The 25663-nt window shown below is 39.8% G+C and overlaps 2 protein-coding genes across 2 annotated transcripts in view; one reads left to right on the top strand and one right to left on the bottom strand.

Moving 5' to 3' along the window:
- Window positions 1-6130, top strand: part of MAN2C1 (mannosidase alpha class 2C member 1) — a 59674-nt gene extending 53544 nt beyond the window's left edge. The window contains exons 24-26 of the mRNA XM_089652406.1: window positions 165-310; window positions 3813-3916; window positions 5441-6130. Coding sequence (XP_089508532.1) covers window positions 165-310; window positions 3813-3916; window positions 5441-5558 — 368 coding nt within the window. The 3' untranslated portion in view covers window positions 5559-6130. The remainder of the gene's footprint in view (window positions 1-164; window positions 311-3812; window positions 3917-5440) is intronic.
- A 6370-nt stretch (window positions 6131-12500) lies between these two features.
- Window positions 12501-25663, bottom strand: part of LOC149447531 (long-chain fatty acid transport protein 2-like) — a 46992-nt gene continuing 33829 nt past the window's right edge. The window contains exons 8-10 of the mRNA XM_089652405.1: window positions 17306-17403; window positions 15580-15710; window positions 12501-13377 (exon numbers count right to left, since the gene is read on the bottom strand). Of these exons, the coding sequence (XP_089508531.1) occupies window positions 13201-13377; window positions 15580-15710; window positions 17306-17403 (406 nt within the window). The 3' untranslated portion in view covers window positions 12501-13200. The remainder of the gene's footprint in view (window positions 13378-15579; window positions 15711-17305; window positions 17404-25663) is intronic.

Genomic DNA, 25663 nt, shown 5'->3' with positions numbered 1-25663 from the left:
AAAAAAAAAAAAAAAGCCTTGTTTTAGTTGTTCATTTTAATTAAAGTAAGGGTAATTTTTGTTTTCTTTTTGGGGGTTTTGTAGGACTGAATTTACATTTTTGTTTAATTCCACCTTGGCTTACCGGGGAACTGATTGTCATTTAATGACTCTGTACCCACTAGGATCATTTCAGGAAGCAGGAGTTATCCAAAGTGCATATAACTTTTGTATTCCTCTTCTGACAACAACATCACTGGTTGAACAGACCACCTCCAGGAGTTTTTTCACTGTCTCCTCTCCAGCCGTGGTGCTAGAAACTGTAAAAATGGTAAGTCTTCAACATTTTGTAAACCAAGCTGTTGTAAAACCATGACTGCAGAGTAGTTGGTGTGAAGAGGACTGCCCTTCCCTGGTGTGAAGAGGACTGCCCTTCCATGTAGACTGTAGCTGATTCAGATTAAACTGATGAACAATATTCTCCTTTCTTATTAGGCTCTGTAGGCTGCATTTACTGTATGCTTGTCTGTTTTAGAGCACATGTGGTGTCCTTGAAATCAATGAAAATGCATTGGTACATATTGTGGAGCATGAAGACACATGCTAACCTCCGATGTTCATTGCAACATGTGTTTAAAATGTATTTTTCATGTGCTTCCATTGGTTTTAATTAAAATTGCACGAGCCTTAAAGTGGAGCTAAACTTACTACTTCAATGGTCGCTGGCATCTTCTCCTGTATATTCAGGGCCAGACTGAATATCCTCAATGGCCAACATAGGATGACGTCACTCTCGCATGTGTGCAGAGCGCATTCATCCCTACATGCAGGTGCTGTGTTGTAATGTAAACTGAACTTTGCTTGTGAACTTATGAAGACGAGATTGTGAGTGGGCAGGTATGGCTTTTTTATTGCCAAAGAGACATTGAATGTTTTTCAAAAACTGAGCATGAAGGCTCTTTATTGCAGGAGGGACTTTTTAAAACCAAACCCAAAGCAATAATGGTATATATTGCAGTTTACCAGTCCTTGAAAAAAAAACAAAACTAATACAACCATCACATTCAAGTGCCCTTGTCTTTTCCTGTGAGCGAAAAGGACAGTACAATTAATGTATACGAATAGTGCCATCAACTACAATGTACTAGAGATGAACAAAGCCAGACATGTTTGAAGTCCAGCCTGTGCAACAACCTTGGCTGGCTCCTTGTATACATTGGAGAAATTGTATCATTCACAGGATTACCAGATAAAAATATGAAATAAAATAAAAGCCTGAAAAAAAACTAATGCAGTAATCACATCTAAGGACTGTAAGCTGCAACATATTATATTTTTGTTTTAGATACGCTTTAAAATGAACAGGCATGAATTCAGCTTTATGCCAACATCTAAGCTGCATGATGTCAACATTGCCATCCTACTAACTCTGTCTGGTTAATTACACATCACCCACCTCATACATAACCTTTAGTTTATACTCGCCCCTCCTGTTTTGATAATGATTTTTTTTACATTTTTTATGTGACATTTTACATGTCAACAAGATTATTTTTCCCCCATTTGGAATTTTTTTTCACATCATTAATTAATTTACTGGCAGTGAATTTGTCTGCTGTGCTTTACATGCTGTACAGTCCTGTAATAAAGATTAGATGGTTTGTTATATTGCTTACACGATGGCATGCCATGCTTCCTCTTTCCAGAACACCAGCAACCAGCATAAAGGGCTTGTAAGATCTCCTCAGACAAGGCTAAAGGGCCCATTCACATCTGTAAGTTGTGATGTGTTGTATTAACCACTTCAAGTCCGGACACTTTCACCCCCTTCCTGTCCAGGCCAATTTTCAGCTTTCAGCGCTATCATACTTTGAATGACAATTGCGCGGTCATGCAACACTGTACCCATATGAATTTTTTAGCATTTTATTTTGAGAGAGATAAAACTTTATTTTGGTGGTGGTTTTTCACCACTGGGATTTTTATTTTTTCTTGCTATATAAATGAAAAAAGTCCAAAAATTTTGAAAAAAAAGTTTCCTATAAAATTTTGCAAATATATTTTATCATAAATCTTGGCCAAAATGTATTCAGATATCTTTTTAGTAAAAAAAAACCCAAATTAGTTTAACCAAAAATAATTCAAATAAATGTATTTTTTTTTTTTAAATTTTGTTTTTTTGTTTTTTTTACATACTGTCACCCTAGCAGTACAGTGTCACCATGGTGACACTGTACTACTTGTGGGGGGGTGATGATTTTTTTTTTTGTTTGTTTTTTTTTTACACTGATTGCTTTTACATCCTTTATGGGTGTAAAAGCAATCATTTCTCCTTCTCTCTGGCTGCATTCTTGCAGTCATTGAGAAATGCTATGTAATCTGTCATTGGTCACAGCTTGTCACATGGTACAAGGCTATTCACCACAGCCTTGTACCATGTGACCTCTGTGATCATTCACAGATTTCACACAGTAAGCAATGTCAGAAGTGACATCTTGCTTACTACTCTGCATGTGATCACTGATTGGCCAATCAGTGATCACATAATCGGGACCTCGCACAGAGGTCCCCTACGACGATCTGTGTTCCACTGTGTCTGGAGGACACAGCGGGCACCGGAAAATGCGGGTGCCATTTATAAACGGCAGGACGATGGCAGTTCAGGGGTGTGTTGCCATTCATAAACAGCGGCCGGACGGCAAGTGGTTAATGTGCATTTTGTGCGCGTGCTGCTTTGGCAGCCTTTACAATGTTTTCCAACACAGTTCACAGTACTGCATTTCAGTGCGACGCAAAGCAGGTGTGTTTTTGGTGCTATCCAAAATAAATGACAATGCAGCACACCAAAGCATGCAACATGTGTTACTGCAATACTTTGAAAGGACGCGCAAGAATTGCTTCCCTCTATGTGCCACAACACTTCCCAAACTGTTAGTAAATGGACTTGCTGGCTGAAGACCTGTTCTAAACTGTACAGACATGTAAGTGCCTTTAACACAGACCGCCTGTTGAGTGAGTATTATTTTAGTACACAAGGCATTTATAAGTGATTTTATTATATCTAGATTCATATATAGGTTGTGGAAGAGATTTAAAGTGATTGTAAACCTAGACATGAAATATGAACAAAGCATATACCTCTATAGTATGTGCTTTTCTCAATCCGGAGCAGTAAGTGTCATTTCTGCTGTAATTTTTTTGCTATCTGTACGAGTCCCCTCTTTCAAGCTTTCCTGACACCACAAGATAAAAAGGTGACAGGGGAGGGGACTCCAGCACACAGCATGTGATTTACAGCCTCAGCTCTATTCCTGTGTGCTGTGTGAAGTGGGTTGGGTGTTTCCTCTCCCTCTAGTCAGCTCTCACAGAGCTCTGAAGAGTTCAGCTCCCTACCCACCTGCTTTCTTTAAGCTCAGACAATCTCAATAAATTCTGCACTTTGCTTCTCTGAGAACAGGTGGCTTCAGATAAACAGGTACAAGTTATGTAGGAGGAATTGTTTACCACCCGAGGCCAGTCACTTCACTGGGTTCACATCTACTTCAATGCTTTTCAGTGCCATATACTGGACATAAAGCTTAGATACTTTGGTGTCATTACAATATTTTAAATATAATCGGTGATGCGAAGAGCTGTTGATTGGTCACTGGGACGAGAATTTCCCTTTTTCTTGACAAATAAAGAAATCTTAACCTGACAAATGTTTTTTTTCTTTCTACTTTTGCATAGTCACTCACTTTAATGCTGAAAGTTAGTCATGGATTGCAAAAAATATATAAATCTATGGAATTCTTAGGAAATGTCTTATGTGCTATATCCATTGTTTCTCCTAGGCTGAAAAGCGCCCAGATACTCTAGTAGTAAGGTTGTATGAGGCCTATGGCAGCACTGTTGACACCCAGCTCCAGACGTCACTCGCTGTAAAAGAAGCTTTCCTGTGAGTATAGACATCATTTATAATGCTCATAGTGCTAGATTTAAGGAACAGTGCTGATTTCTAAAAGAGCTGCGCGTGCCCCTAACTCTGCTTATTAAAGTCATATTTGTAACCTTTTTCTTAGAGCAGACTTTTTTCGGCTTCTCCATGTCTCAGCTTGCACAATGATTGGCAGCACTGATATCCTTCAAAAGCTGGAACTTAATAAGTGCTGCACATGTGCCAAAGACTGCTGTGGATGGAAATACCTGCTTGTCTCCCTTCACTAATCAGAATCCGGACCCATAAAGGTCCTTTGAAATCTGCTCCTGACTCAAAAAATTAGGTCTCATTCACACCAAAACTCCTGTGGTTTGCTTTACTAAACATAGAAGTTATCTGAGGAGTTTAAGCAACTTTTATGCTTCCCAGATTGCTAAATTCAGCACTTAGATGTTTGTACTTTAAAACAGGTTTAGTGTCATTTAAATGCATTCACATACATCTGCATGCATTTAGGTGTCCTTTTATCATGCAGCGGTAAGTGACCGCTGCTCAGTTCTCCGGCATTCTCAGAGGAGAGAGTTTTCCTCTGAATTGTCTCTTTATGAAGCCGTGTAGATTTCTTCTCCGAATGAAGGGAGAAGCGATCTACAAACACTTTGAACTCTGGAAAATGGCTGCTGTTCCTATAATCTCGCGAGATTACAGTAAAATCAGTCAAACACCATTTACTAAGCAGCGGTAAATTACCGCTGCTTCATTTGCGGTTCCTCCGATTTTCCACCTCGGGGCTGGAGAATCTGGAGGGAGAGCACAGATCACCAGTGAAGGGCTGACATCGCTCCTTCATAAACTGGCCATCTGTGTGCTGAGATGATCAGCGATGAACCTGTTCTCCACTGGTCATCTGTTTCTTAAACCACTAATGATCGGAGATCAGCAATGATCCTTAGGAACGCCGCTGATCTCTGTTTCATAAAAGAACACCTTAGAGTGCTAACTGAACACACAATTCTATTTTCTCTAAATGCTGCTAAAATGATTGCACCTAAAATGTAGGTAAATGTGTGGTGTTGAAGGTACTATTGAAAAATCATTACCTGCATTTATATGTGTTTAGAAGTGTCCTCCTACATGTATATAAATGCATGTGTTCCTCTACATGTATATAAATGCATGTTTGACAGTGCTAGGGTGAATGAGGCCTTACTTTCCTGTACATTGGTTTTCTGAATGCCTTCCTGCCAAGATTTCATTTCTTTCTAAAATTACATATTGTGTGTCACATTCCAGTGAAAGTATAATACCCAATTATCACAAGCATCTAACTTCATTATGTGGAAATGCATATTGGAAAGCTGCCATTCAAACCTGACCTAGTGTAGGAGATTTATGTCTGCTTGAGTTTACTTGGTGTATTCCTGAGACCAGGAGGAATGATGATCAATGTTTTTCCTATCCTTTGTCCGTGATCCCTAACTCAATGAGCATAGCACATGGATGCCAGATCTGTATAACAATAATAATGTTGTTCCTTTTCAGGTGTGATCTCCTTGAACGGCCATATGACTTGGCAAATGTTCTGTCTGAGGATCGATGTGTGAAGCTTTCCTTTACACCATTTAAAGTGCTGTCTGTGCTCCTAGTGCTGCAGAAATAGCTTTTTTTTTTTTTTTTCTTTTTTTTTTTTTTTTCTCTGAGAGGATGGTACATGCTAACACTGTACTTAGATCTGAAGCGATTGTGAAATGGACCAAAGGTGTCTTCTATTTCTATGATGATCACTGATTGTTTTCAGTGGATAATGATTTAAGGTACCCGATTCTCCACTATGAAGATCTGGCATAGGTTCCTCTGTTGATTCACGTACTTTGGCTATTCACACTGTTCTTGCCCATCAGGTCTATATAATAAGGCAGAAAACAGAGTGCAAAGCAAATACTGTACTGTGAATATGTCTGGCTGCTGTGAAGTTCTAAACTCTGCACATCATGATTGCTCTTTACATTGTCATAAAGGGAAAATGTACACCTGACCTGTCCATATCTAGTGACACCCCCCTAAAGTCCAATATTGTCCACTGAAGCAATCGCCAACAAGAGCTACTCTTACCTGTGCATATTTCTAGTACATTGCATCTTAAATACTGTAACTGTAAAATTGTAAATGTACAAAAAAATTCTAGTTTTTGAGAGCAATAAACATGAACAAAAAAATAAATAATAACTTTCCGCTGTGGTGTATGGTGTGTGTTTTGTTTTTTTTTTTGTTTTTGTTTTTTCCCCTTACTGCACTAATGCCTATACAAAGTCTGTCATTATTTTCTACAATTTATATAAATTGTCCTGGCTTCTTTCGCAGTTTAGAGAGACACGAAGAAGCACTGCAAGTTCTCTACACAGTTAACCAGCTGACCCGTGGCCTTCAATAGGGGCAACACTGTCTAATGCAGTCACCACCATCTTTGCCGCTATTGTCACTTCCCAGTGACATGCTGTTAAACACACACTTTCTATTTTTTTTTATCACTTTTTAATCTTTTTTTTTTTTCTTCTCACTAGTTTTAAGTTCACATACAGCTTTGACCAATGCAATTATGCATATTTCATACCTGATGGACCAGTGTGGAAGCTGCCAATCACTGTGGTAGTTGGCATTACTACAGTGATAGCAGTCATCTTCCAGGTCCTGTGCATTCTCTTTTTGAACAAGATGAAGATGGTGTCCCTACCTCTCCATCTCTTGCAATCAGGGAATGCAAAGTATCCATTGAAAGAATACAAGACGTCCTGTGAACGGCAGCAGAGCTAACTGTGTGACTTCCTGTTGTACCAAGCAGCTGCCCCACTGCAAGCTGACAAGTCAGATAATATCTTTATTTGTAACTTAATTCTTGTATTGTGAGATATGTCTCTTGTAGGAATACCACATCAGTAGAGTGGTGCCATATTTCTCTAGTAATCTTATCTTTTTACTTGAGTATTGAGTCCCATTACATTATAGGCCATTAAATTAGTTACATTCCTATCGAACATCCTTTTGCATTAATCACTTCTTGCATTGCATCCCTGTGGAATTTTTGAAATACCCCTTTCTCCCCTTCCCCGTTTCCCCCCCCCCCCCCCCCGAACCTCCCCCCATCCCCACCCCCCTCCTAGTGTACATCAGTGAAGGTGAAAAATCGCTCATTTTACAAAATAACAGAAACTAAAAATTTTTTTTTTACCTGTTTTTGGTTTGTTAAGCAAAAAAACAAGTCATGATTAAATACCACCAAAAAAAAAATCTCTAGCTGTCTGAAAAAATGCTAAAAATGTCATATGGGTACAGTGTTGTGTGACTGCACAATTGTCATTCAAAGTGTAACAGTGCTGAAAATTGACCTGGGCAGGAAGGGGGTGAAATTGCCCGATAGACAAGTGGTTAAAGAACAGCTAGTGTGTGTGTGTGTGTGTGTGTGTATGTGTATGTGTGTGTATGTATATATATATGTATAGGAATGTATTAGGAGCAGTTACGGAAATGAGGAAGGAGTTATTGTTTGCACATATTTTGATAATACCTAAAGAAGGAAAAAGATCTATCCCAATGTACCAGCTACAGGCCAATATCATTACTAAATCTTGATAAGAAATTTAGATGCGAAGGTCATCGCTAGTAGGATGAAAGATGTAGTGCCAGAATGGGTACATCTTGATCAGGTGGGGTTTTTACCGGGAAGAGAATGAAGGGATAATGGTCTGAGATCATTACTCTTCCTGCAAAAGAGTAGGAAAGAGAGGCCCCCAGTGCTATTTCTGTTGATAGATGCTGAAAAAGCGTTTGACAGGGTAGACTGGGGATTTATGATAAATACTCTAGAAGCATTAGGATCAGGACCTAAATTGATGTGATGGATAAAATATTTACCGTATTTTTCGCACCATAAGACGCACTTTTTTTCCCCCCAAAAAAGGGGGGAAAATGTCAGTGCGTCTTATGGAGCGGCCGGTCCGGTATTTCCACTGCCACCATGTCAGAATACCAGGCCGGCCGCTCAGCTCTACAGCGGGACCTTAGAGATGACTGCTGACCTTTGGGGAGGGGGGGGGAGAGGGTACCTGAATTTGACAGGTACCCGCTCCCACTTCCGTGGAGTTGTTCTTTCATCTTACCTGTTCCTCTATCCAGCGGCGCGGTCTTCCCGGCTTCTGTAGTGTGGGCATGACAGCCGGGTGCCAAGTGCGCATGCGCAGGAAGCGGTGCTTTTTGTGAATGGTAAGGCGGCACCTGGGACACATGACAGATCCCAGAAGCCGCCGGACCAATCACAAAGCGCAAGTGCTTCTCGCTCATGCGCACTGGGCACCCGGCTGTCATGCCGAGCGCCATTACAGAAGCCGGGAAGACAGCGCGGGGCTGGATAGAGGAACAGGTAAGATGAAAGAACAACTCCGCGGAAGTGGGAGCGGGTACCTGTCAAATTCAGGTACCCGCTCCCCCCCCCTCCCCAAAGGTCAGCAGTCATCCCCTGTACTATCCGCAGTCTCTGGTTATCCCCTGCACCGTGTCCGCAGTCTCTGGTCATCCCCTGCACCGTGTCCGCAGTCTCTGGTCATCTCCTGTACTGTGTCTGCAGTCCATTAGTTCAGAATTTTTTTTTCCTGTTTTCTGCCTCTAAAACCTAGGTGCGCCTTATGGTCAGGTGCGTCTTATGGAGCGAAAAATACGGTATATAACTATCCTTCCGCAGCAGTGAAGATTAATAGTAAATTGTTGCAACATTTTATAATGGAACAAGGCAGGGGTGCCCATTGTCACCCCTCCTGTTTACACTATTTTGTACAGTAGCTAACGGGCTCTAAAGATAGTATAGATATAAAAGGAATTCAAATTGGAGATGTGCAGCATAAGGTAGCAGATTCTGCAGATAATATAGGATTTACCAACTAAAATATTTCAACACTATCAAATGTAATGAGCGTATTAAAACACTATAGAGAGCTGTCAAATTTTAAGATTAATCTTTTGAAGTCATGTACTGAATATTAATCTACCGCAGAGAGAGACAGGCGATACAAAGGAAATTCCCTTTTATCTGGCAGGATACATAATTAAACTATGTAGGAGTTAAGGTAACACCGTCATTGAAGGGTATGTACCATGCAAATTTAATCCCATTAATAAATTAGATAAAAGGAACTGATGAAAATTTCAAGAGGATCACTTTCTTGGATAGGGCGAATAAACATGGTTAAAATGGTCATATCACCTAAAATTTTATATAAATTCCAAAGGTGGTGATATATTTGCACGGGGGTATGTGGGGGCATTGAAAAAAAATGAGATATAAATGGGCAAATAAAAAAAAACGGTATAACAGGAGATCCTGAGTAAAGATAAAAAAAAGAGGGTTTAAATATGCCGGATTTTAAAAGATATTTTGCAGTAGCTTTGTCACGAATAATGGATTGGGCATATAATGAACATGGGAAAAGTTGGGTAAAGATTGAAAAAGCACTAAGTGAAGTACAATTCAATAAAATTATTTGGATTCCACAACAATACCGTATGTTTGCAGAAAGCTATAGCATTTTCACACAAAATGTTTTTTGGATATGGGTATATCTATAAAGAAATCTATAATTCACCATTGATACCATTAGTAGGAACAAATTAATTCACACTGGGGAAGAGTATTATTTCAGGGATGTGGATAAAAGATAAGAATGTATGTGTAAAAGATATTATGAAAATGGGAAAAATATGCACCTTACAAGAGCTGAAACATAAAAAGGATATGTTTTCTTTGATGGATGAATGGCGGTATTATCAACTAAAACATTTTTTTTTTTTACAACACTTCCACAGCCTATAAGAAGGGTGGAAAATTTGCACCCAGTAGAGCACTTGATGAGTTTAGAAGGGATACAAAAACATTGAACTTCACTTATGTATTAGACACTTACCATAATATTCGAACCGACTCAATAGGGTATATGGAGAAATGGGAAAATGAATTGGGAACAATTGAATGAGCAATAGAAAAAGAAAATATTTAGGATTGCACAGGGAGCAACGAATATGTACACAGTTGAGATGAATTATAAACTCCTGATAAGATGGTATGTTATGCCCTGTAAAGTTCATAAGTATCATCCAGAGAACTCTTCACTTTGTTGGAAAGATTGTGGGAGAGAAGGTATACTGATACATATATGGTGGGAATGTCCCAAAACACAAATATTCTGGCAGATTATAGTACAACAAATATCAGAAACAGTGGGAGAAAGTATAATAATGGAACCATGGGTGTGTTTATTTTATAGCGCCAATCTCACAGTGAAACAATATAAAAACAGAATTGTATTTCATTTACTTATTGCGGCAAAAGGATTGATCCCTACATTTTGGAAGGCTCAGGAATCACCTAAAGTCAAAGAGTGGATAAAGAGGGTAGAATGTATTTATACGAAAGAAGAGCTATACCTTCGTGGAGAAGATAAAATGGAGAAGTTTATGAAAAGGTGGAAAAGGTGGTGTGAATTTAGAACTACACGGAGATTCGATGAACTGATGGAATAAGAAGGAAAAGGGAATAAGGAGAGGGAGGAACGGGGAGAAAAGAGGTTATTGTAATTAATGAGCATTTGTGAAATAAGAAGAGAATGGGAAGGGGGAATATGGGTGATGGGGGGTGGGGGGAAAGGGAGGGGAAAGTAAATAAAATTTGTTATGAATATTAATTGAACTGTGTTAGTAATGTATTGGTATTTGTATAATGTAATTAACAACAATAAATATATAATAAAAAAAGAAGTCCCCTTCCAGGGATGCAACATGTCAGAACAGAGCCTATGGAGTGACATCATTGTGTACCATTGTACAGTAAGTGGCTGTTCTTGTGTTTTCAGTTTTGATGTTCTCCTTAACTGAACCCAATCATTGAGGAATTGCACCCATTCTTTATGTTTTAATCATTTTGCCCAATAACAAGCTTTCGTATATGAGTATATACATTTGTTTTAGGAGCATTAAAGATGTTTACAGAGAGGACCAGATATGGTATTATTGTTTTGAGGGATTCTTGCCATTCAGATGAAGCAGACTTTATGGGCACACATGACATAGGCTGGAAGGATATCCCTTGCCATCACTGAGAGCTGAATTGCTATGCTGATTTATACTCATAATTTGAGTGCTGTGTAGCCTCTTATAATTGGTAGGTTATAATTAAAGTTTTACTAAACCCAGGACCCTGCATTCACTATATATGGTCTCCTACAGTACACAGCACAGGGAAATGCAATTATTTTAGTAAATCTAAATTACTAAATACCTTTTAACAGCAGTTGGAACAATATTGTGACTTCTATCAGTGTTCAGCAGAGCATTAGTTAAAGTTTGTAGGAGGAGTTTTCATTCTACTCTAGGAGGATGCAGGACCCCTGACCTCTGTCTGGGCAGTGCTGGTCACATGCAATCTCCCAAGAAATTAAAAAAACCTTTCTAGCAATATACACTAAACTAAGCATGTGCAGAGTGACTCCAAACCTCTGTTCTATCAGGAGATAGGGGACAATGGAAGAAGGGGATGATCAGAGAAGAGAGGATCAAACTTCCTTTTTACACAATGTGGAGATTTAACCCCTTAGGTTCCACAGTGAGTATAACAAGCATGCTTTACTGCATATACAGACTGATTTTACTGCTGTGGGCAGGGGCGGACTGACCATTTGAAAACTCGGGCACTGCCCGAGGCCCCTTGGTCAGTAGGGGGCCCCATGAGATGCTCCTGGTACCTTTTTCATAGGCTTTTTTGAGTTTGGGCAAGGACACAGGGTCCCCATGATCCTCTATTGCCTGGGGGCCCCATGAGTTGTCAGTCCGTCCCTGGCTGTGGTTTTAGTAACACTTTAAGGTGAGCAGACTCACATATACAGGTGTGGTGCTGAAAGAGATACACATTTGGTCACGGATAAGAATAATTATTCAAGTGCACCAGTTTGCTTTGAAATTTAACTTTATATTTCGGTGTGTCACCCTTCACTTGATGTATTACACAAATTTCTGGGGAAGGTCTTTGAAGATCAATTTATTTGTTATATATTACAGTGTTTTTATATTTTTAGTTTATAATTAACTATAAAGTATTGTGCAGCACTAAAGGGCAACTGTCATGAACAATTACATTGTATGGTGATGTCAGTCTGACCTTACAACTGCATCTTGGCAAGTTCCTGTCACATGTTCCAGGATGCAGACCCAGCAGAGTTCTAGGCAGAATTCCAGAAAGTATAGGGAGATGACTTCATGTGCCTTCAGTAAAAATGGTCATGTGCGAATATTGAGAAGGAAAGGGTATGCAAAAAATGTCTAAAAAGCCTGCAATTATGTATCTGTATAAGTATCTGTTAGCAGATTGCCATTACTAAACAATTTAAGGTGCCTTTTTATCATTTTTACTGGGTGGGGGGTCCTCTTTAATGTTGCCCACCACATGATTGGAGATGAATAACACAATCAGCTGTATTTATACTGAAACGTAAGATTATGTGGGTAGATACGGAAGCTAATAATTACACAGCTACAACAAAAATCAGAAAAAAAACTCATGTCAGCATTTACAATAGAAACACATTTATTCTGTTCATTAATATTTTAGTTCATTGATATTTGTGTAGTTCAGTATTAACCAAATTAACGTGCTGTTTCCTGAAAAGCTATTTTGCACATTGATATATTTATGTAAGTTTGGTTTGAACAGGATTATTTTAACTCATAAGTAATTCTAGTTATTTTTTCTAATGGGTTGATAGTTAAGATAAAATACCAAAAGTCAATAAAATACAAATACATTTTGTTCCTATTAAAGGATAAGTTCACCTTCGGAACATGTTACGTTCCACCCATATTTAGGATATTCCAGCTCCTGCTGCCTTTAAACCTGATCCCACACCCACTGTCGGTTTTTCAAAAGAGTGCAGCTGTATGGGGCTTCACCCACACAGCCCCGTCATTCATTCACAGGAACCTTTGACGGACTTGTGGTTTCAATGGGCTTTGAGGGCACAGGTGAGCGCTCTCATAGTCCATTGACATGTCCTCGGGATTACAAACAGAAAACCTGTACAGAGGTACGGAATTAAAGCCAGAGGACATTTCTGCAGGAGTCCACATTGTACCTGTGATCATGGCTGCAATGCTTTCCAGGCTCCTGCTGGAAAAGAAAATAAGTGCACTTTTTTTTTTTCATAAAGCTGAACTTATCCTTTAAGCCGTAATAATGCTCAAATCAAGGTTTGCACTGCAAGCCACAAATATTATAATTTTAGCATTTTTTCCAAGATGGCATTGTAGATCTGTTGAGTCATTGGTGTGTATATTTTATTAGTTTCATCCAAGAAGTACAAAGGGTCTTTTATGATGAGTGGGTTGAAGCCTTCTTTGACCAGTTCTACCTTACGTTGCTTGTAGGTACCAGTAACTTCAATGGCGTCCTGTATAGGAAATCAATTTTTATTCTATGTGTGTATTACATTTAAAAGTTATTACATTTATTGATCTGATAGTATACATTTTATAATGTCCTTACTGCAAAGTTTAACGTGTATCTCAACCCCAAAACAAGGTATAATATATTACAGCATAACAGTGCTTTGATGTAGTGACTACATCAGTTTTCTTTTTCAGGCTTTTTCCCTTAAGCCCTCATGCACACTGGACACTTTGATAAGGCTGGTAACGTTAGCTGTGTAAAGTCACATTAAAAGCGTGAGTTTTTCAGCTTTTTTCCTGTATGTTTTTGCATTAGCATTTAGCTTTGTGTTCCCTCATTTGCATTCCCCCCCCCCAAAAAATAATTTTTTTTTTTGTCAAAAAATGCCTAAAAACCCCAGTTTGCAGTGGTTTACTGCGTTTTTCAGCATTAGAGCGTTTTTACAGCTAACAAACTCCCCTAGAAACCCACATGTCCCCGGTTTTTTTCCAGCCAAAAAATGTTGATTACAGTCTATGTGTGCATGGACACATAGGATAACATGTTGGGGGGTTTACTAGCTGTAGAAAAAAATGTCAAAAGCCAAAAACAGCCGCTGTAAAAACGTCAAGTGTACATGAGGACTAAAGCCTTGAAAGTGATTGGTTTCTCTGCACAGCTGCACCAGATTCTTTGTGCACCAGTTTTACTAAATCTCCCCCATTCTGTCCTCTGTTCCCTCCACAGTTACAGTGGAGAAGCCAAGTGACACACCACCCTAGTGGTGTCCAAAAGGGGCAGATCAAGCTTAGCTCCACCACTTTCTGAAGGCAATGTAGCTGATTGGGATTGAAAACACCTTCTCATGGGTGTGCCAAAAGTGTTCTCTTGAACAATTTCTCCTCCTTGGGGTACTGCTGAGCAATGGGGTTCCCCAGCTGTTGACCCGGACATTTCCTGCTCAGAAATTACCTTGACAGTCCAGTGGATAAGGTCCTTATTTAAAATACACCAGAGATAAGAGGCTAGAGTCCTTCTTTAAGGCAGTATTCTCTCTGGTGGGAGCAGCTCTGTAGCATTTACAATTAAGAAAATAGAATTTTTGGTTTACCTGTAAAACCCTTTTCTTGGAGTACTTCAGAGAACACAGGGATTTCTCCCCTCTTTGTCTGTGTTCCATACTGCTTGTTACATATGAAGCCCAGCATTATGGGTTTACTATAGGAGAGCACAGCACCAATTATTTGCATTGAGTTTCTATCTCAGATTGGAATTCCACTGGGCCTTACTTGGACAAGTCAGGAATTCAGAGGGCAGGCCATGAGTCACAGCTGTTACTCATTCCGAAATGTATGTAAATAAGAGCTTGAGCTTTTGAACTTTGTAAACAACACAGCTGTTGCGGAAATCATATAAGACTAGTCTTACAAGCATGTGAAAAGAAGCCTAGACCTCATTTTGCTGTTATGAATATAAAAATATTCATATAAAACATTTCAAATTTACCTAACAAAAAATTTAAAAAAGTAGTTTGAGTTCTGGCCCTAATACATACAATTTATTCAAAATCACAATTGCCTAGTGTGGAAGTAAGCGTATTAAAGATATTTATTTTAGTAGACATCCTATTATAAAAGTAAAATGGTATTCTATGTGATAAATTTAGAATTCTGCAGACATGAATGTTCAGAAGAAGCTACATCCAGTCGCCATGTTTCCATGTCCTACGTTTTGGCACACATATAAAATCTCTCTACACCAGTGGAGGCCAGATACCTTCATTAGCTTGCTTTTATCTGGCCCTTGGGGCAATATTTCATCTACTGATACCAACAATTGGGTATATTTCCCCCAACTTGCACCAATGAAGGGGGCACAACTCCTTCAAATGACACCAACAATGGGGCACAATTCCTCCCAGTAACACAACTGATAGGGTCCAATGACATCAATGATGGCGCAGAATTCCTCCCAGTAACACAATTGATAGGGACCAATGACATCAATGATGGGGCAGAATTCCTCCCACTGATACCAAACAATGGGTCATAATTTTGTTTTCCACTGACGTTGGGACGTTTTCTACTCCCACTGGACGCAGTCCGGCCCTCATAAAGTCTGAAGGACAGTAAACTGGCCATTTGTTTAGAAAGTTTGGACTCCCGCTCTACACTATTACTACCTGTTTCCTGGCCTGGATTTGGCATATAGAAAAATCCCTTACCTGTATTCTCACAAAACGAGGTCTGGCATAATTAGGTAAATAATCCACCACTTGGGCATATAGTTTTTCTCCATCAAATGGATGTCCTTCCTTAAGTTTAATTGCTGCCATTCCAATTCTCCCTTCATGATCTGAATAATGATATTGGAAGTTTAGTTTTTCGCTTCTTTTAAGTGCAAACATGCAAAATGAACTTATGTTTTATTCAAAATTGTACTTAATATAAACAATTTTTCTTTTAAGCTCCGGGAACCAAGCAACCTTGAATATATCATCCAGCTCTGTCTTTTCTTCCTTGTGTTTTTGAAATGGTTCTGCTCACCTTTCATTGCGCCTTCATTGGTGAAGGCTATATGATTGGGCAAACTTCTGACGCTTCCTGGTAATGATGGAGCTTCCCATCTTACCGACATTCCTATTGGCCAGTGCAGCAATAAATCATAACGATGGAATGTGTGGGGGTGCTGGCAGAAGCATGCATGCTCCAACAATACCTAGAAGGGTCAGAGTTTGGCGCATTCATAACAGCCAGATTTTCAGGCATAAAAGAGCTATGAAAGCTGCTGCAGAAATGTGTAGGCACATCCAGCTTCCTTCACATTGTACATTCTAGTAACTTTAGTTTTATAAGAGACGGAGTTACTTCAGGAAAAAATATCCCCTCCAACAGTGCTGTCCAACAAATCAACTATTCTTTTAAACCCTTAGGCCCTTTTTACATTATCACGTAGAAGGCATAAGCGTTCCCACTACACGATTTTAACACCACAATATTCATGTGATTCTGCATGTCACATAGAGCAGCTCATTCACTTATGTGCGTTTTGATGCCTGAAAAGAAGCTCCTTCTCTTTGGGTGACAAGCTTCACGCAATTTGTGAAGGCGCACTTTGCTGCCTGACAATCACAAAATAATCGCATCACGTTTAGGATTCCATTGAAGGATAATGGCATTCAAACGTGTGCAGCCCATTGTGCTGGGATCATGGGTAGAATCTCCGTGATTCTGCCTGCAGAATCGCGAGAAGTGAACAGGCCCTAATAATGTAAAACACTGCTGTGATTAAATCAATATAATACTGTTTCCACACACAAGCAGCACTAAACTGTGTAACCAGGACTGGATCTAGCCTACCTGATGTGGGGATTCAGTAAAAATGTCAGGGAGGCAGAGGATGGGAGGTCATCAGGGTATGCACAGAGGCCATTAGTTTGTAGGGCAGTGTACAAGGGTCAGCAGTGTTCAGGATGGAAATGGTCAGGATGGAAATAGTATGCAATCCTAGTGGCTAATTAGCTGCAGGATTGCTTTTACAAGCAACAGGAGACAATGTCCCCCCTCCAACGCTGCCTTCCACGGCCTTCTCGGGAAGTCCCGTGCAATTGGGGGAACCTGAGAATGCAGCCGGTATTTCTGCCAGCTCACCATAGAACTGATTGGAGACCAGAATGGTGCCAATCATCTCTATAGCCTAAGAAATCAGAAGCTATGAGCATATTATCACTTCAGTTTTGCAGGATATAAACAGCGCCATTTGTAAATTGGGAAAGCATCTGATCACACCAATCTTGCTTTGATTAGATGAGGCAGAGGTCTAAAATACAGCATGAGAAGACAGTTCACATGCTGCAGCAAATAAAAGTTCACCTTTAGTAACATCTTAGATTTATAAACCAGAGCACTGTCACTTTGAGATGGCAGGTTGATGAACAGTGGACAACTTACAAGGCACCGGAACACCATATACATTGGCCTCCTCAATGAAATCCGTCATTCCTACAATATCTGCCACTTCTGTGGTCGCCACATTTTCACCTTTCCAACTGAAAGAAAAGAGAAGACAGGTATGATATCCATCATTAGTGCAAAAGATATATATATCTATTATCAATTAATATCAAAAAATATCAAAATTATGTGCAAAACATAAGTAATTTAAATAATTAAATTTGTGAATATAAAAAAAACAAAAATGTCCAATTCTGAATTTCTTCAAATGTCCAAATAAATCCTTTCCAAATTCAGGTGCTCTCAAAGAAATAGTTTCGTCATGAATGACGTCTTCAAGGGGCGGTCTCTTGACCGCCCCTTGAAGACGTCATTCATGACGAAACTAGTAGGGCTTACTGGATGCTGACGTTTGTGGAGAAAATTAAGTCACGAGCGCTGTAGTGAGTGTACGGGGAACAGGAGACTGTTATACCATTTGCTGTTTTATGCTGTTATACTGGTGTCGGTGAAGACACCCTTTTTGTGAGTGTAAATCTTTATTAAATTGTTGGATACTTTTATAAAAAAACTGGCTGCACCATGATTTTTCTCTTTCATTCCCAAACATGACCTCGGTGGAGAGATATAAAAAGAGAGAGTGATATAATGCTCCTGGAACCATTATATTGAGTGGTGGATACCTACCTTATGGATGAATGTGTAGCTATTTATCATCACACCTGAGAAGTTGATTCATTGCATCTGCTCCCAGAGCAAAAAGCGTTTTTTGCTGATCTAGAGATTGATCAGCATGGAGCTCTGGTGAGTTACCCAACTTTACTTTTGGTGGTGGATTTTGGCACAATTTCTTTGAGAGCACCTGAATTTGGAAAGGATTTATTTGGACATTTGAAGAAATTCAGAATTGGACATTTTTGTTTTTTTTATATTCACAAATTTAATTATTTAAATTACTTATGTTTTGCACATAATTTTGATATTTTTTGATATTAATTGATAATAGATATATATATCTTTTGCACTAATGTTTCTACACTAAATTAGGAATAGTTTGTGGTTTTAGCGCATTCCTTGATTTAAGTTATAGCACTAAGAAATTTATTTGGTTTCTTTGAGGTGGAATTGCTGCTTTAAAGTATTAAGGGTGTGGCGCTTTTATTACACTTGTGATGATATCCATCATGTCCGTGTTCTATCAGCCAGCTAACTATAGGCAGGAACTCCCCTCTTCCAAGTCACCCTATGTGTCTACCCCCACCACCCACCTCTGAGCACCATTCCTTGGTTCTGCCCCCTATCCAACTCCCAGTACACCTCCTTTTAGAATATACAGAACCAAGCATCATTTTGTGGTGCTAAATAATTTTTATGGAATTTGTTACTGATAACAAGAAAGGCAGTAAAATAGATCTGCTGTAGCTTGAAACAATGTATCCACCCCAGGAACAATAGACTCCCAGCATCAATAGATGCTCACGCAGCCAGCAACAATAGACCCCTCCCTTCACAGTAGATCCCTCCCAGCACTGACTGACCCCCCCAACAATAGAAGACCCACCCCCAGCAACAATAGATCTACCAGCAGCAATAGACCTGCCCAGCAACAATAGACCCCCTGGCATAAATAGATCCTCTCCAGAACCCCTTGCAATTTATATACATTCAGTGCTGGAGGTGCTGGAACTGTTCTCATGTTCCCGCTGACAAAAAAACCTGACTATAGGTATGAAACAAGCAGCAAAAATTACATATATGGGAATGGTTTTATCTCCCACTGAATTTATACATTTGTTCATCCATTCTTATTTTTCCAGACTAGCAGCTTTGTCACAAAGCACTCAAGAGCACTTGGTAACCCCCCCCCCCAAGCCTAATGACTAGGTAGTGGTGGATCAGTACCTCACAGATGACAAGTTGCACCCCATGTTTTCTAATGACAACCATTCAAATATGTGAGACTTAAAGTCACAGTGACTTTAAAAAGGATCTTGCACTACCTTAGTCTGACTTTCATGTGACTTGTGTGCCATAGATTGCAATGTAAACCCTCAAAAGTAGCATCTTAAAGCTGTCAATGAAATAGTTGTGCAACAGTCAAAGCCAAATTCACATCCAAGTCACAATGTTCAGGATGGAAAAAGAAATCGCATGACTTTGCACAAGTGTGAATGGAGCCTCAATCACTCTGCTTTCCTCTGCTGTCAGCCAGTTTCTTGTCAGCACATGTGCATTGCAGGAGAGCCTGACTGGCTGATGCTACTGGCCCTCCTTCGCCTTGCTTTTATACTGCTGTGCAAAAAATTGCAGGAACCTGCTAACAAGAGAAGTTCAGATACTTAAAATGTTTCTTAAGTCTAAACATTATTCACCATAATGTATTCTCTGTATTAAGTAATCGTAAACTTATTAAAAAATTTTTTTTTTCATATACTGTATATATATATATATATATATATATATATATATATATATATATAAAAACACACATGCCATACTTAATTGCTCTGTGCAATCGTTTTGCACAGAGCAGCCCCAATCCTCCCCTTCTGGTGTCCCCCCACTGGCACTCCTGGCTCCTCCCCCCACAAAAGTGCCCCCATAGCAAGATTCTTCCTATGGGGGTACTCATGTGGGCTTGATTCTGAGCCTTGCTCTGTGTGTCCATAGACACAAAGCGCAGCTTGGCCCCCCTCTCTGCTCACCGGCTGTGATTGACAGCATCAGGAGCCAATGGTTCCCACTGCTGCCTCCATGCCCGATGAGAAGAGAGAGCCACTGCTCTCGGGCACATTGCTGGATTGAGATCAGGCTCAAATAAGTATAAGGGGGGTTAGGGGGGAGCTGAAAGCAGGTGTTTTATTTCACCAAATTGTATTGAGGTAAAAAAAAGAAAACAAACTTCCACCTTTACAACCAATTTTAAAAAAGCATGCATGAAACATATCCCAATAGCTGTCCCACCCCTGTTCCTAAACACTTAACTGGCTCCATGTCACTGTTCCAGCCCTATATCTGGCTCCAGCATTGGTCCCTTCACTTCCTATGTCTATGGATGCACACAGCCCAGCTCAGGAGCCCACACAGTGATTCCTACTTAGAACCACCTTGTTAAAGAGGCACCGGGAGGAAGGAGGAGTGGGCAGTGCCAGTGGGGGATTGACTGCAAGAAGAGCAGAAGAAGGAGCTTTCTGTTCAATATTGATGCACAGAGTAGGTAAGTATATCCTCTAAAAATTTGACTTTAGTATAACTTGAAAGTAATTGCATTTACAAATGAATGTAATTTTTTCCACTGCATTAATTAGTCCCTGTTTACACCAGGGTGATTTGTTGGGCTTTGTTGCATGACAAGAGGAAAACCAATATTGTCTATGGGTCCCATTCACTTCTATACACTGCCCAACCTAAAAAAAATGGCAGGTGTATCTTTTGGTGCAAAAAAGTGCACTTTTGGCCCCTTATGCTTCAATGCATGTGCACGAAAAGCACATTTTAAAAATACATGACAATGCATATGCACATGTACAGGGGCAGACTAACCATTCCGGCACTTGGGCAATGCCCAAGGGCCCGGGGCCAGTAGAGGGCCCCATAAGATGCCCCTGGTACCATTTCATAGGCTTTTTGATGTGTGGTTTGATTGTGGGCGAGGACACTGGGGCCCCATGATCCCCTATTGCCCGGGGGCCCCATGACTTGCCAGTCCGCCCCTGCACATGTATAAACCCAGCCGTATAACTGCCTGGAGTTCAGCTTTACAAGCACAAGCTATTGAATGTACGGTGTCCACTGCATGGGGCCCTGTAACCTAATGGGTCCCCCAAGATAAAAGGATGCATTGCAGCAAAGTTTCTGCTTTAAACAGGCCATGTATGGATCAAATGAATGTTATCTACCATTGGCTTTGAATTCATTTTGTTTTTCAAATGTATGTCCCACTCCCATGTATTAAAACACATAGATTGTTTATGTTAAGCTATGTGCTGTAATATATTATAATTTATATTAACATATTAGTAATACAGTATATGTATTACTGTATATATGTAAAGGACAAAACCCTGTGAATCTCATAGATTTAATAAACAGTGGAGTTGCTTTACCATTCATTCACCAAAGTGAGCATTCACTGAGCTTAAAGGCTAAGTCTGCCTTTGGCAAAAAAAGGTAAATGCATCCATATTAATAGAAAAAAAGTTTTTTTCCGCATAGGAGCATGGGAAGCAGTGTAAATGCAATTAGTGGATTGTGTGTGAAGTGCTTTGGCTACTGTATCCACCTGTCTGTACCAAGAAATACACCTTTGGTTACCGGGGTCCGGGGTTGGACAAAGTGTCAATGGATTACAAGTGTGGTAATTTCACCGATTCCTTTGAGTGTAGAGCCATGCGCAGCCATGCTAATTGCCCATTTTACCAGCTGGGTGACGAGGAGTGGCGGTCTGTGGGTGGGGGACTGCAGACTTGGACCATGCTTCATAAATGATGTTGTTACATGAAACAAGCTAATAAATGTGGCGTTAGCATTTGACATTATTTACTATCTATGACTGTTCAAGTGAACATACCCATTTCATATTGAACATTACTTTGCTAAGTGAACAGTCTCTACTTCATGTTTCTTTATGTTCCTCATTTTTATTTAAAGAAAAGAAGACTTAAAGCAATGATTTCCATAAGACATGAATTGCCCAACCTGCCCAGGCTTCGTGTTCTTTGTTCTGCAGGGACATGGCACAGGTGCAGCGTGTTACTTACGCAACAGTTTCCATTGACAATAGGTCCACCATGGCACTCGGCCCACAGTACACTCACTGTACAATAAAGTCCCTATCGTATTATTTCAGGGAGCACAGAGCTGAAACACAAATACTCTTTGTGCTTTATTTGTACCTACTAACAGAAATCCGTGGGAAAAGGCTTTGTTTTGCAGTAATAGAGGATGATATTACAACGTGTAAGTCAGAAATACAATTAGGTAGTTTTATAATTAAAACGTGGGTGATATATCAGTATAACGTTTCTAGGCTTTAAGAAGTGTAAGCTTTCTTCATTAACATCAGACTTTGTCTTTATAAAGGTGAATAAAACAAGTCCGAAAAACTGTTTATATTACATATTTTGTACACACCAATCCGATAGATGGTCCAATACTTACAAGAAATGTTCCCAATCACAGGCATAGCTTGCGATTTTCAGACCCTTTCTTCTCAGCAAGGGTTGGAGGAAGTGTCAGTAGATTACAAGTGTGGTGATTTCACTGCACTTGTTCTTCATTGAGAACTACAAATCCCCCATGCAGTGCTGGAAGATAGGATGTTTTTTTTTCATTCACAGATTCCTGTGATATGAATGACGTGGCTGGGGCAGAGCCATGCGGTTTTTACATTTTACAGGAACCGTGTTCTCCATGTGCCAGATAAGGTAAAAACAAAGCCGTTTAAAGGTACATCTCAAGAGGCTGCAGAGAAGATCATGCAGCGGCATGACGTCAGCACATAGACTCTGGTCCAACGTGTTTTGCCCAATAGGACATCTGTCATCTGGGTTCCATCTCCTGCGAGCGTCGGGACGTACGGGGGACAGAACGGCGGGAAATTTGAAAATGACAAAAAGTGACATTCACTAAAATCGCTAAAATTACATAGTATAACATTACTGTATCAAACCATTTCACATACATTTTGTCCCTAGTGCTTTGTCATGTGCCCTGCCTGCATTTTGACTGTCCTTTCTGCCTAGAAACTTAGAAAAGTCCATTGCGTCCAAAAAGCGTCCCTTTTGGTCAAAAGCGGTTTTAGACCAACTAGAGATCAGCGATAGTAAATCAGAACCACTTGCAGAATTGAGTGATAATGATTTGTGGGGAAATTCGTCATCAGACACTGAAAATGATTTTGTGACTTTGCTCAGCAATGTGCGAACTTGGCGCTATATTTCAAATTTCAGTGTTTTTGGTTTGATTATATTATTGAATTAAATTTATTATTATTATATTATTATTTTTATGATTATTTATTAAATTATAATTTAAGATTTTGTGTTTCAAGTTTTATCCTATCCGGGATGTTTACTAGACTCTTGTTCGGACAGATTTCAGTGAGTTATTCCTAAAAATTACAGGCCTACAATAAAAAAAATACATATTTCCATGCAAAAAAATGTACCGCTTTGAGCACAGAAATATGGACATAATCAGACCACTGGGGAGGTTAATAAAATATTACACTACTGCCACATTCTGTTTACTCCTTGGTGAGCTTTGCGCCCAGTACTGGGAAAGGGAGATGATTGTGAACTAGCATGGTCCACATTTATGATGATAGTTACCTGGAAAGTTATGCTGTGTTTGCTACGCCATTTGTCGCATTTGTTTCTGGTGAGTGTCCACTGCATAGGGTGGCAGTGTGTATCCATACACTGGAATCAAGCATCATTGTGGACTGGTTGGTGGAGGATTTACTTTCTTCATACACATGGATGAACTTTGCTATAAAGGACTTTTTCTGCACATTTGTATATTTGCACTAGAATACTTCTATTTTGCACCAGATATTAGTTTGTTTTCACTTTCTAATTTGTACGATATGTGCAGTAGTATTCATCTGAGGTTTTCTGAAATGCACACGAATATCTTGCTTCTTACTTCAGGAATTCACAGCTTGGCCCAATCTGGACGTGTTGGTTAAGGATAGGGTTAAGTGTGCCCTTCCATTTTGCCCCCACATTCTTCATGAAGCAAACAGATTAGATTGCCACAACTGGAACCATGATTTGAGTTCTACTTTGAATGGCACCTGGAAATATGGCAGCTGCATCTAAGAGTTGCTTTGGATCCAAAATGGCATGTTTGCTGGGCAGCCATAGGTTAATTGGTATTGTAAATATAATGGAAGGGAGGCAAAAGCACAATACATATTTAATCATTGGGTATGTGCAAGACACTGGTAGTGGGGAGGACCATGTGTAGTACAAAATGTTCATATTTTTCTGTCATGTTTTCTGCTGTATTGACTGCCAGATTCATTCACACTACCAATTGCTGATCAGTAATACATAAATGGGCATTTGGTGTTGACAGCATATGGATATGTATCAAATATGATCCTCCCCACAGCCATTGTGTTGTTCAGAGCCAGATAAAATAAGTAAGCCACACATGCTTCTCTCTGATGCTTCCCTACCACGCATGCTTCTCCCTTTTGTTTGTTCCAACTAACCTATGCTGTCTGTCAGCTGTTTATATCTGACTTCTTCAGTTACACAGCAGTTGCAACATTCTTTTCCATTTCTTGTTCTCATTACGCCCAAACACTTTGCTAGTCAACTATCAAACATAGGAGAGTGTTTGGTTTACTTTAGATGGTATAAAAAGAGTTGTAATATCCTTTCTCACTCATTGCATTGTCGCATTCACCCATAAAGAGCCCGCTGTTTTGGTCCCAATGTTCTTTTCCCACTAGCGCAGCAGCAGCCAGACGAACAGCAGCATTCATTCCTCTGGCTCAGTAAATAGTCTATGAGTAACCTTTTTGATGTTTTATCAAAAACTTGAACTTGGATGGGTACAGGGTGACAGTTGGATACTCCAGCAACATTAAGTAGTAACCTGAGGACACCTATGTTCCTCCTTAAAAAAAACTTATCACAGTCTTTGCAGCAGCAAATGATGGGCTGAGCTACACAGGGACATCGTAAAAAATGTTCACTTTTAGTACAAGCTGACTGATGCAAGAGGGATAGCAGCAGCACTCACAGGGATCTCACACACCGGTCTGTACTCACAAATGGCCTTGGATAATTGGAAGCCTCCTTCCGATATATCGTTCAGACACCTCTCCTGTGAATCCTCCAGACTAGATCTCTAAAAGTAGTCCCTCAGTCAGTGCCAGAAGAATTCAGCAGAATAGGCCCCCCAGCTAGCCAGCTAGGACCTTGATGAGCAATAGAAAAATACAGTTGGACTGCCCAGAAGGGCAGCAGCCCTTCAGGCTGGGACCTTCTCCTCCTGGACAAGAACCCCTCTGCTCCAGGCCTCAGATTATTTACTCTTACTTCCAGCCTCCATCTGGCCAGGATTAGGTGGGACCACATACATAGGGTATAGAAAAGAATCACCCCCTTTTAAAATAATATCCTGGAATGCAGACAGACACAATTTTTGTTTTACCCGGCTGCATGTACTCAGTGCAACTTATAACATCCAGGTGAAATATATAACACCAACATGTCAGAAAAATGTTTTAAAAACAATTCAAAAACAGAATCCCTAAGTTGTAAAAAGGATCACCCCCTTGTGTCAGTATTTTGTTGAACCACCTTTTGCTTTAATTACAGCTTTTAGTCTGTTGGA

This window comes from Staurois parvus, unplaced genomic scaffold, assembly GCF_062004578.1.
Source record: "Staurois parvus isolate SC_StPar_1 unplaced genomic scaffold, SC_StPar_1.0 ptg000682l, whole genome shotgun sequence".
Lineage (NCBI taxonomy): Eukaryota > Metazoa > Chordata > Amphibia > Anura > Ranidae > Staurois > Staurois parvus.
Note: the sequence above shows the minus strand (reverse complement) of the source record. Positions and strands in the feature narration are given on the sequence as shown.